The sequence below is a fragment of the Balaenoptera musculus genome, chromosome 1 (genome assembly GCF_009873245.2).
Source record: "Balaenoptera musculus isolate JJ_BM4_2016_0621 chromosome 1, mBalMus1.pri.v3, whole genome shotgun sequence".
Lineage (NCBI taxonomy): Eukaryota > Metazoa > Chordata > Mammalia > Artiodactyla > Balaenopteridae > Balaenoptera > Balaenoptera musculus.
Genome location: NC_045785.1, coordinates 153,267,392 through 153,280,099, shown reverse-complemented (window position 1 = coordinate 153,280,099; position 12,708 = coordinate 153,267,392). Strand labels below are relative to the sequence as shown.

The window sequence follows — 12,708 nt, the reverse complement described above, 5'->3', positions numbered from 1 at the left end:
ATTTCACCTTCTCCAAATAAGCGTCCTGACCTCCAAAATTTTAAGGCCACTTTCAATGTCTGTATCCTCCATACAACAAAGCATATGGTAGGATGCTCAGAGAACTGTTAACTACTGTAACAAGAGTAGAGATAGAAGAGATTGGCTGATTAATGAAACTTTCCTCACCTTGTGATTCCATCCAGCAAACCCCAATTCGGGACACTGCCCCTCACCCAGCCACAAACTCTCTTGCTCCCCGATCGGTACACAGCACGAGGCGTGCTGGAGAGGGGGCGGCCTGCACTGAGGGGATGTGGGAGCCCCGACTCTCCCACTCAACCATGAGAGGTTCTGATCAGCTCCCCTTCAGAACACCAAGGAAGCCACATGGCGGTGACACGAAGTCACCTGGAGAGGGAGGATTGCTGGAGAAAGGCAAGGAGAAGGAACAGTACTTTGTTTCCTCTGATCGACACAACGGAAAGACAAACAGAGATAAGTTATGACAACATTCTATATTTTGTAAAGCAGTAATATGCTTCACCGAATCAGAGTCACACGGCAGAGAGGGACAACGGTGCTGGCTTTAATTAAATTTGTTCAGCTAATACCTAAGAGTCACCATGACACAATGAAGCAGTAAGCAACTGAAAAACCCCACAGGGAATAGGACCGATTACCGCACAAGTGAGTTGAGACTAGGCGTCCCTACCAAAGAAATAGTGAATAGAATTCTCATGTTCTTGCACAAAAAATAATACTAGTAAATAAGATTTCTAGCTAACACTTCCTAAAAAGGGGAGGGGGTGGTAAAAAAAATGTTTGTTACTGAAGATTCAAAACTCATGGAGCTGGTGAGTTGGTTTGTAAGCTGCCTCTCCAACTCTGGCGATCTCTGCTGGGAAGCCGATAAGTCCCTACCCAGCACCCCCTGGCCAACAGTCAAGGAGGGCCTGCGGTGACAGTAGCTCCTCGGTCTTGAGAGGCTCTGGAGCAGCAGCCAGTCCCAGGGCCAAGCCTGCTGATGTCAGTGCAGTTCCCAAGTGGGAAGCGGTCAGGCGTCCTGGGTTCTAATCCTGGTTCTGCCAAGTGCATGGCTGTATTACCTCAAGCAAGCCTCTGCTCTGGGCCTTGGTTTTCTCATCTGCAAAATGAGAGGGTTGGATGAGATGACCTCTAAAGTCCCTTCCAACTCTGACAGAAGTATGAGTATGACTCAGATCTTCGCAAAAGCAGCCAGGAGAGATGGTGAGGCAAGGTCATAGCACCCACCAAAAAGCATGTAAATGTTACCTCTCTCAGATGGAGGCAGAGAAATAGCAGGGCGGATTGGGACTCTTTTTTAAATTACTGATTACATTTAATAGGACTAAGAGGTCACCAGATCACAGACAGGGAGCAGGGCATCAAGGCAGCCGCCACCTCTCATCAACTCTCAGGGCTGTGAGATAGCAGATACCAGAACCCCCATGACAGGCCCTGCTGCTGCTCTACAGCTCTTTGACCTAACACCCTGGGTAGAGCAGAGGTCTCCTCCCTTTTTCTTCAGGCACCTTTCCGATGAGGCAATCCCTCCTGCCCCACCACCTCTTCCTCCCTTGCTTAATAATCAAAACACTCCTGGTTTTGAAAATCATTTCAGTACTCAGCACCTATGGTTAAGTTAATCAAGATTCAAGATCTAGAAATCTCTTTGGTGTGTGTCTCTGGAACAGAATTCTTTGAACCAGATTCCCCCCACAGCTGTAATTATGTCTCAGCCAGTATTTGGATATTGGAAGCGCTGTTGACACTGCTAACAGTCTCTGAATGCCTCATCCCTTCTTTCTTCCTCTATTATTAAGTTTTTACACAAAGATATGTGGGAAATCTACAATTTAACAGTTGAGTCAACTTGTAAGATCTGGGAGCAGGCTGCCTGTCAAAACACACTCTGACTTCAATCTTCATCCACTTCTAACCTGAGAAGGACAAACTATCAGTGTTATTTAAAATACTCCTGGATCTTTAGCACAGGGAGATCAGCTCGGTGCTTTGTGACCACATAGAGGGGTGGGATAGGGAGGGTGGGAGGGAGACGCAAGATGGAGGAGATATGGGGATATATGTATATGTATAGCTGATTCACTTTGTTATAAAGCAGAAACTAACACACCATTGTAAAGCAATTATACTCCAATAAAGATGTTTAAAAAATAAAATAAAATACTGCTGGATCCTTCCTTTCAAAACCATTCGAAGGGGGAAAAAATCCAAATCTTTCTCCTATTAATTACAATAGAAATCTGAATTGCCACCCAAAAGCATTTTAGAGGGTGGTTTTCTGTGTCTATTAAATAGAATAAGGAGCAGAAGTTGAGAGCTTTTGTTCTGAAGTCTTTATACCATATTCCAGCTATCCAAGAAAATGAGCAGCCAGTGTCCCCAAACTGCTGATGGGTGAAGGCAGATGGCGTCTCAGAGGGGATAGAAAACTCTCCTGGAAAGAATGTCTGTCACTTCCTCAACAGTACAGGTTAACTGTGGTCAAACAGTATTCACTCAACTCCACTCCCCGAGGTTAGAGCCACGGGGTCAAACAACCACTCTCCTTCCCTGCCCCCAGTTATGAGTAGGGAAAGAACGGTCTAAGGCACAAATAATAAAGGGTTCAGGATACTGATATATTCCTTCTCCAAAAGTCGACACCAAACAACCAAAAGCCCTCAGCAACAGCTTATAGTAAAAACCAAACAAATCTGACAGTGTTGAGGCTAGCTGAAGTTCTCCCCCAAAAGGGAGGATGAAAGCAGCAAGAAACTAATTTTAGAGGCCTTAAAATCTGTTAAGTTGAACATGCTTGTCTTCTTCAACCCCCAAGTACCAGGGTCTTATATCTAATTATATATTCCAACAGTTCCACCCATAACACATATCTGAGTTTCGTATGAATAGCTGAAACACAGCTAGCCACAGGGATTGAGGGGGAAGAGAAAATATAACACAGGAAGTATTTTTCTCCTCCTCCAATCATTAAGACACCCCAGGGGAAAAAGGCGTTTTGGGTCACCTTTAGAGATGTGGTTTGATCTGAAACCCCTCTTTGGGGAAAACCTTTTTCATGACCCTGAACAGTGGCTCACACTGCACTGGCGACTCATCAGACCTCCAAGTCCATTCTGTTTAACTTCCGAAGTAGATACTCTCACTGAAATCCCCATTCTCCCCCCTACCAGATCCCCTTAAAAAAGAAAAGAAAAAAAAAAAAAAGAGGTTGGTTTTCCCCAGCTCCAGGAAAACGCTCCCTCCTGCTGTCCACCAATCGCCCATGTCCAGGACTCAAGTGGCCATCTCCAATTTGCGGAATCAGCACTGGCCAAGCCGTGGTTTACGGACCCGGTTTACAATGATCAATGGAGCTATGGAAACAGGAGACACCGCGCTGGAGCCTGCTGGCCTCCCATCTGGAGCCTCGCAGGCACTGAAGGTAGGAGGGCGCACCCTCTCGGATCAAAACAAATCCTCCCTCGCGCCCGGGGCGGTCGTGGGGTGGGGGCGGTGTCGGTGTCCCAGCGGAATCTCCAGCCTTGCACCTCCCCGGCCGGCGCGCCCCAAGGCAGCACAGCCGCACTCGCAAGGCCCAGGGAAGTGAAATCACACATTCCGGCTCCCAAATAAGGAGCGAGGCTAAATAAACCTCTGAGATACGACTTCTCCAAACCAACCGACCAACCAGCTCAATGAGTAATGGGCCTTTTGTGCCCACAGAAAGAAAGGAGGGAGGAGAGGATGGGGAACCACAACCCCCGAAAATCACTTCCTTGAGACTAGGGGGAAAATTAGCAGAAGTGGTCCCGAAGCCAACCGTTGCGACTCGGCTGGATGCCGCTCAAACCCAAAATGGCAGGGTCCTCAAGAGTCCTCTCGAGTCCCCGCCACTCACACCCGGAGGTGACCGGAAACTCGGTCTCGGCTGTGCGGTCCGCCGGGACCTGACCTTCCCGCTGCCCCCCGCCCCCTGCCGCGCACTTGGCACCCCTCGCGCGCGCGGGACGGGCAGCCCCGCCGCGGCCACTCCTCCGCGGCCCCGACGCCAGTCCGAGGAAAGCGTCGGCGCGACCACGCTGAGCCACCGAGAGCTTAGGCCGCTGCGGAGTGCCGGGGGTGGTCCCCGGGAGACCCCGTCCGCCCGTCCTCCCCTCCCTCGGGCCCCAAACCTACTTTTAGAGCGAATTTCTCCTGGGTCCTCTTGTTGAAGATCTGCAAAACTTTCCCGTTGATGCCCAGTCCCAGGACCTGGGTGGTGACCTTGTAGTCGTCGATGATGGCGTTCTTCTTGATCTGCAGGCTCGACTTGACGTGGAACTGCGGGAACTGCTGCGGGGGCTGCGGCGGCGGCTGGGCCGGGGGGTGAGGTTGGGCCGGGGCGGGGGGTTGCGGCGGCGGTGGCGGGTTGGGGAACATCGCCGGCGTTGGACAGCATGGTGCGGTGGCGGCGGTGGCGGCGGGCTGGGGAACAGCACCGGAGTTGGACAGCATGGTGCCCGGAGGCGCGGGAGCAGCGGCGGGAGGGCCCGCGGCGGGCCCCTCCTCCGGCTCCGGACGGGTTCCCCGCCACCCCCAGCCCGGCTGCGAAGTTTGCTCCGGGCTGGAGCCGGCTTCCCCGCCCCGGCCCGGCTCCAGGCTCGGCGGGTCGCGGGGCTCCGTGGGTCCCGCTGTGCGCCGCTGGCGCCCACCGACCCTGCTCCCTCCCTCCCACCCTCCCCCCGGGGGCCAGGCGCTCGGTGGAACGCGGGACGGTGGGGCCCCGGCCGGGGGGGAAGCGGCCGCGCGACAAAGTACCCAGCCCGAGGGCCGGCGGCCGCGTCACAGCCTCGTCTGCGTCCGGGGCCGGTCCTTAAAGGGGAGGGTCGGAGGGGGCAGGGCTTGGGGAGGCGGGACGGAGCTGGGGAGGCGTGGGCGTGGGGGAGGGGCTGGCCTTAAAGGGGAGGACGCGAGGCTTCCGGAGCGTGAAGGGCCAAAGCTGGGGACTGGGGCTGGGGACAGGGAGCCGGGACCGAGAAATCGTAGTTCTTAAATAATCAGGGCCACGCAAAGCGAAAGGGGAGGCGTATGAAAGTAGCTGCATAATCAGATAGATAATCCACTTTTCTCCAATTGTCTGGCTCTTTTAGACAGCAGCAGCTGGGGGTGTATTTCGAAGGCGAGGGATGACTAGCAAGTATGAGCCAGATGAGACCTCTGGGGTGACCTGGAATTACAGAGGCCACTCATTCTCGGAATAGGGTGAGGCAAATACGGAATATTTTAACTTGAACACTTTCCTCTGAGTTTTGCATTTCTTTTCTCACAAATTTGTTCTTCGGTAAAGATTTATTATCGTATAAATATGAACAATTTAGTAATTATACTTTTGAACATTTTTTCATGTAAATTAGCTAAAAAGGGATACAGGGCAGGAAGAGGATGGATTGACATTCAGACTACCTGAAATCAGGGAGCCTTTTCCTCTGACTGGCTGTGTGATCCTGAGCAAGTCGGTGCACCTCTCCCAGTGGGAAGAATGGGGTGTGGAGAGAATTCCCTGAGACAATGTACCAAAAAGGGAAGGTCTGGGGAATAGTTCCTGATTTCCAATGTGGAAAAGTTAGGCCCTGAACCTACAGCCATAAGAAATGGGTATTTTTGAAGAAGCCAAGTTCTAGTCCAATTTAACCCCATGTCTCTGAGGAAGATACTAAGGATCTAGCTGGACCTAAGCATAGCCCAGATCAGGGGAGGAGACTGGGGAGGCCCTAAATTTAAGCTGCCAGAGGGTCTCGATACACATTCTGATGGGGGTTTGGGGATGATCATGAAATACATTCCTGCTGACCTCCTCCCCACTCTGACTAGTAAAACAGCTCAGAAATAAGACAAGGAGCAAGAGAGGTGAAGACAAAACCTCAGCTTAATTACTGATAAGGCCAAATTAGAGAGTGTGACTTTACCTATGGCCACACGTGGCCCCTAACACGTTCCCCCAACACTCTAGAGCCCCCTTGTCCAGGGAGACCTAGCTCAGGGAGAAGCAGAGGAGGGAACATCCTAAGGACAGGTGCCCTGAGGACCGAGCCCAGGCAAGGATGGAGTGAAGGGTAGCCTGAAAGGTAGAAGTTACCCTCCCAGCAGAGTCCCTTCCCAGGAGTCACTCCTTGGTCCATTCCATGGACCAAGGAGAAATATGATTCCCCTAACACAGATACTCACTCTTAGCACAGTTAATTTAGCGTACACCTTGACTTTGTGCAAGGTGCCATGCTCAGGCCTGCAGTGGTGGATGGTGTTGATCTGTGGGGGAGAAGACAGGTACAAGCAGACAGCATCAGGAGAGTGGCACTGACACAAGTCTGGGAGGTGAGGGCAGAGGGATTCTCCTCTGCAATAGCAGGCGGCGGAAGCTCTCCTCTCATGCTAGAGGGTGGATAAGTTATTAGACAGTTCTCCATTCCTCTGACTCCTCAAAGATAAAAAGACAGCCTACGGCCACAGAGATTGGAAAACACCTCACCCGTTCTGCAGCACTACTATCACCTCCCTGAGGCACACAAGGGAGAAGCCCAAGGACTGAGAGAAGGACGCAGGGATGGGGAGGTAGAAGCGCCTGCTCCTCGGTCTCATCTCAGCTGGGCTGGGGCTGCGCAGCGCTGGGAGTTGGTCTTTTTTCCTCTGCAGAGGGTCACCAGTGGCTTCCTACTGCCTGGCACTGAGTTTTCACCTGCTTCCCTCCACAAGGCTAGACAAAGGATAAGCTCTTTTTGCCCTTTCAGAGACAGAAGGCACAGTGGAAAGAGAACAGAATTTAGAGACAAATGACCTGAGTTCAAGTCTCTCCTCTTTGTATCTGAAAAAAGGAGACAAATAATAAAATCGAATATCAGGGCTGAGTGAGAATTAAATGAGATAGTGTTCATGAGAACTACCCAAAAGCTAGAAATGATCATGAAATAGTAAATCTTATCATGACTGAGGCATTGCTGGCTTGCTCCTCTGCTCTGTGCCCACTGCCTGGGGATCTGCCCCTGATATCAAAGCTGCCTTCCTATCTAGCTGGGACTCTGGGGAGATGCTGCAGCCCAGTGACCTAGGAATAACTAGACAACTGAAACCACAGCTGGGACTTCCTCCTGGAATTACAAGGACCAATTAGGCCCAGGAGTCACACAAGGACTCAGTACATAGAGATTACAGAAGCTGCACACACAGCACCCAGAAAACATATACATATATCAACACAAACACATAAGTGCAATATGCCTGGCATGTAACAGACACAAAATAAATGTCTAATGGATGGATAATAACTGGGGAGTGAGATGGGCTAAAGAAAGAACCTAAGATGGGCAAGAGATCCAGAGTCTTAAGTTCCATTCCAGTTCTAACTAACTATGTAACCTCATGCAAGTCCCGTGCCCTCTCAGTTCCCTCTTTCTCATCTGTCCAACAGTGATGATAACATCTGTCCTGCCTCCCTTGTAGAGCTATTGTAAGAATAAAATAAAATATTTTTTCTTAGTACATGGAAGTCCAAAGTCCTATTTGTATAATACCAAGCTCTCAACCATCTGTAATGAACTACTTAAACAATTTTTATGGATATGTAGAAGCACTTCAGAAGTTAAAAGTCTATGCAGGGGCTTCCCTGGTGGCGCAGTGGTTGAGAATCTGCCTGCTAATGCAGGGGACACGGGTTCGAGCCCTGGTCTGGGAGGATCCCACATGCCGCGGAGCGGCTGGGCCCGTGAGCCACAACTACTGAGCCTGCGCGTCTGGAGCCTGTGCCCCGCAACGGGAGGGGCCGCGATAGTGAGAGGCCCGCGCACCGCGATGAAGAGCGGTCCCCGCACCGCGACGAAGAGTGGCCCCCACTTGCCGCAACTAGAGAAAGCCCTCGCACGAACCGAAGACCCAGCACAGCCAAAAATAAATAAATAAAATTAAATAGCCTACTTTATAAAAAAAAAAAAAAAAAAAAAAAAAAGTCTATGCAAATAGAAAGTACTATTTTTGTCTACTATTGACATGCAAACACATATGCCATGCAATACTGTACACACAAAGACAATTTAAAGACCTCAGGTACATAGAATTTGGTTAATTATAATCCTCCTCACCACTGAATCATTGGTCCATGTATCTCTGCTTTTATTTAATTAGTTATTAGTTTGGTTGTTTTGTTTTGTTTTGTTTTGGGGCGGGTTTTTTGGCTGCACCTTGCAGGGATCTTAGTTCCCTGACCAGGGATTGAACCCAGGCCATGGCAGTGAAAGTGCCAAGTCCTAACCACTGGACCACCAGGAAAGTCCTTAGTTATTTTTAATAATGCAGTAGGCACCTGTGAATCCACTACCCAAAATGAAAACCAGGACTTTGACAGTAGCATACATCTAACTAGGTGGTTCCTCCATTCACCCCCAACCCACCTCTGTTTTCTCTGGCCAAGATAACCATTATCTTGAATCCTAGGTTCATCATTCCTTTGCTTTCCTTTTATGTAGTTTTATTTCATAAGGACACATAAAGGTGTCTGACCTTCATAAAAGGTGAAGCTCATAGTGTCTTAAAAGGGAGGTGGATATGGGTGACTTCATCAGAAAGATGAGGTTAAAATAAGGCAATGTCTTGTCATAGTTTCAGAGTATTCCCCACCTCCTCACGATGATGGTGACGATGATGATAATGATGGCGATTACTGAGTGCTTACTCTATACCCAACACTGTGCTCAGCCCGCCATTGTCTCATTTAAATCTCCTGAGGGCCTGTGGTAGAGATTGCTGGTTGTTTCCGCCAGTATCCATTTCCCCCTCTTTGATAGTAAAGAATCTTCAGTATTTAGCTAAGCACATGACTGCCCGGAATCAAAACTACATTTCCCAGCCTCCATTACAGCTGGCTGTGTTCATGACTTGTAAATGGAAGCTGTTGAGAAAAGAGGTAAGTCCTCCTCTTTCTCTTCCTCTTTTCTCCTTCCTGGTGGCTGGAATAAAAATGTAATGGCTGGAGGAACTTCCCTGGTGGTCCAGTGGTTAAGAATCCATCTTGCAATGCAGGGGACGCCAGTTCAATCCCTGGTTGGGGAACTAAGATCCCACATACCACAGGGCATTACTAAGCCCACGCGCCACAACTACTGAGCCCGAGCTCTGGAGCCTTCGCGCACTACAACTAGAGAGAATCCCAAGCACTGCAGCGAAGAGCCCACGTGCAGCAACTAAGGCCCAATGCAGCCAATAAATAAATAATTTTTTTTTTTTTTTTTTATGTAATGGCTGGAGCTTGAGCAGCCATCTTGAATCATGAATTGGAGGCCACAGGTTGAGGATGACAGAGCAAAAAGATATAGTCTATGTCCTTCTATCCATGGAGTATGGATAGAAGATGGAGCCTGGATCCATCGTATCAGCCCTAAACAACTTACCCAGCCTTTATATGAAATAGAAATAAATGTCCTTCTTATTACAGCAACTGATGTTCTAAGTTTTCTATCACTCACATCCAAATCCCATTCTAACTATTATACAACCCTATGAGATACGTACTGTTATCCTCATTTATCTATTTTAAAAATGAGGAAACTTAGTCCTAGAGAAATTGAATAACTTTCCTAGGGGTACATAGTTAACAAAGCACAGAACCCAGGTCTTTCTGACCCAAAGTCCATTTTCATGGCCCCCACTCTAAATCCTAAGCAGACATACACCCACATATCCTTCTTGGTGTCCAAAATATGGTATCTTGCCATTTCTGGGCAGGAATGACCTAAAGAGGTATGGCCTATACTTTCCATTTTAGATAAACTTTAAATCTCCCACACCTCAATTTCCTTCAATCTTGACCTAATCTGTTACAGAGTATAGGTCTGTGTTAATTTGCATGGCTGGGTTATATGATACGATTACTTGTGAATCCATGACAATATCTCTTCTCAAGGCTTCCCCCGTCCTGCCTTCCACCATCAGAGTAAAAATTTCCTATTTTGCTGTGATATGGCATTATGAATGGATGACAAGGGGTGAAAATCTATGGAGGTGAATTTCCTGCACATTTTCAGATAACACACTCTTGATGAAATACGATCATCTGCAAGCTGTTGGATAGATATATGCACACAGATAAAGTGGCCTTTGTATCTATTGCTGGGGCACACAAAATACTGCAGAAGGGAGCATGATTCACAGGAAAGGCTCTCTTCACTGAAAGCTCACTCTTGGAAAGGAAAATGACTCGAGGCCTAGGAGAGATAAGCAGTCTTCATGTTATAGGCTAGTTTTTCTTTGAGAGATTGAGAAATTCTCCAAAGCAAAAATGACAGATATACAAGAATTATTCATCACAAAATTTCTGAAATCTCTGAAAGTGCTAGGGACTGATCCACAGAAAGAAATTTTACCCAAAGCAAATATTGTGGGCAGTCGCCTATATGAGGACATCTCAGAGGGGAAGAAAAGCTCTGCTCCCCCACCCCAATGCCCTTATCTGCACCCCATCCTTTGACTGTTTAATGCCACAGCAGGGAGCCGCCAGAGCAGAGGGGACGAATGGGAATGGGAAGAGAAAGAAGGAAGTACCTAGGGGGGAACAGAAACTTAGCTTCTGCACATCGACAGACATGACCTGGTCCAAAGGGACGGAAAATGGGACTAATTAAGACTACAGGTTGCCTAACTGTAAATTCCGTGCCTTAGTATGGGAAATGGACAGGAAAGGGGTAAATATTCCACCATAGTCAAGATAACCCAAGACTGTTGTCCCATATTAAAAGTTTTGCCCCTCCAGTCTAGCCTGTATCTGGCATGTCAATTGCGATTCAGATGAGCATTCAGCCTGGATAGTGAAATGGGGAAGGGAGAAAGGTAAAGGGGATTTGCCATCCAGGAACACAACCAGGGTGTGTCAACCCAAAGGGTCATTGGTCTCTGTCTGGTAACCTGCTGACCCCTGGAATTTTTTTCCATCCCTCACTTAAGATGAGTAAATGGGAGTGGGAAGGTAGGAAAGGTAGGAAGAGATGTGTGTGTGTGTGTGTGTGTGTGTGTGTTTGTGTGTGTGTGGACTGGGTAGCAATTTCCTAAGTGTATAAGAATAAACAGCTTCCCATGAGACCATAATTTTGAGGCAGCAGAACATGGCGGAATCAAGTCCTGGGTTCAAATCCCACCTCTACCACTTACTACTATAATAACTGCACCTCTGCATTATTTTTGTATAATGAAGGGGGAGATAATACTCCCTAGATTAATATTCCTGTGCCAAGTTTTGAGCTGTTACTGACACATACTGATTGGTCTCTGTGGGGCGGTTATTATGCAGCAGGTACATTCATACCAATCATCTCTTTCAATCCTCTCGACAGGCTGTACTTAGTTAGTATTATTTCTGCTATTCCAATCATTGAAAGCACTGTGGCTCAGAAAGGTTAAATACCCGGCCAAAGTCATCACACTAGAGCAGAAGAGCTGGAATTCAAAACTCATGCTGTTTCCACACATGTCAAAGTCCATGTTCCTAAATGCTCCTGTAAGTTGTCCAGCCACCTGACACCTGCCAGGCCACTCTGGGGAAGCCATCCCAGCCTGTGCGCATGGCTCAGAAGAAGGAAACAGTCTGCAACCTGCAACTTACTCAGATTCCAAAGACTCTTCCTCCAAGACAGAGAGTTAAAGGCAATGAATAAAGTCATTTAAGCAGTAGTGAATTTAGGATCCTAGGATGTATAAGCTTTTGAGAAATGACCTAAATATATGAGGTACATGTGGTATAACCCACATTTTGTTTTGTTTTTGCTCATTAAATGACAGAGGTAGGAGCTAACTTTTTCCCCCATGTTTCTCTTTAGGTTATGAAAACTATAATATTGTAGAGATGAAAAGGACCTGTGAAGACCACCTGATCTGTCAACTTTCTCAAAAGACCACACCTACATGTAGACAAGTAGGTGTGTGACCTTAAAAACTTTAGGCTCTCAGAACTTCCGGTGTCTCACTATATCATGAAAGGAAGTTCTTCCTTTTGTGTGACCTATATAGTACATGTTGCGGGCAAGTCCCTCTCATTCCTGGAAGCTCGCTCATTGATGCTGGAAAGGCGTCTCCCCACAGCTTTGGATAGATGTCTAGAACCCTCCCTTCATTGGAGCAGTAGGTGCAGGGGAAAATTGGATGTGCTGGAAGAGAGAAGTTGGCATGTGGGCCAGCCTGGTACCTGCACCTGACCCCCACCATCAATCTTGCACCCCCTTTCATATCCACAAACATTGACTGAGCACCAGTTAAGGTCAAGTATTGTACTGGGCATAGGAATGCTCAGAGGACCCTGATGGACCTTGAGTGCCTTGAGAAGTTACATATATATATATTTACACGTATATGTAAATGGTGACGGTTATGTATATACATAACATAAAATGTATCATTTTAACTATTAACTAGTTCAGAGGCATTAAGTACACTCACATTGTTGTGCAGCCATCACCACCATCCATCTCCAGAACTTTTCATCTTCCTAAATTAGTTCTCTGAAGTCATTAAATAATAACTCCCGACTCCCATCCTCCTCCCAGCCCCTGGCAACCACCATTCTACTTTCTGTCTCTATGGATTTGACTACTCTAGGAAACTCATATAAGTGAAATCATACAGTATTTGTCTTTTTATGACTGGCTTGTTTTACTCAGCATAATGTATTTAAGGTTCATTCATGTTGTAGCA

The 12,708-nt window shown here is 47.8% G+C and overlaps 1 protein-coding gene and 1 long non-coding RNA gene across 2 annotated transcripts in view; one reads left to right on the top strand and one right to left on the bottom strand.

Moving 5' to 3' along the window:
- The window catches only part of MAPKAPK2 (MAPK activated protein kinase 2), a 43,816-nt gene extending 39,096 nt beyond the window's left edge, over window positions 1–4,720 (bottom strand). The window contains exon 1 of the mRNA XM_036847272.1: window positions 4,183–4,720. Coding sequence (XP_036703167.1) covers window positions 4,183–4,500 — 318 coding nt within the window. The 5' untranslated portion in view covers window positions 4,501–4,720. The remainder of the gene's footprint in view (window positions 1–4,182) is intronic.
- LOC118892512 lies at window positions 3,349–12,367 on the top strand. Its single transcript, XR_005019310.1, has 3 exons — window positions 3,349–3,448; window positions 5,136–5,247; window positions 11,838–12,367. It is a non-coding gene; the product is annotated as an uncharacterized LOC118892512 (long non-coding RNA).
- The last annotated feature ends 341 nt before the right edge of the window (window positions 12,368–12,708 follow it).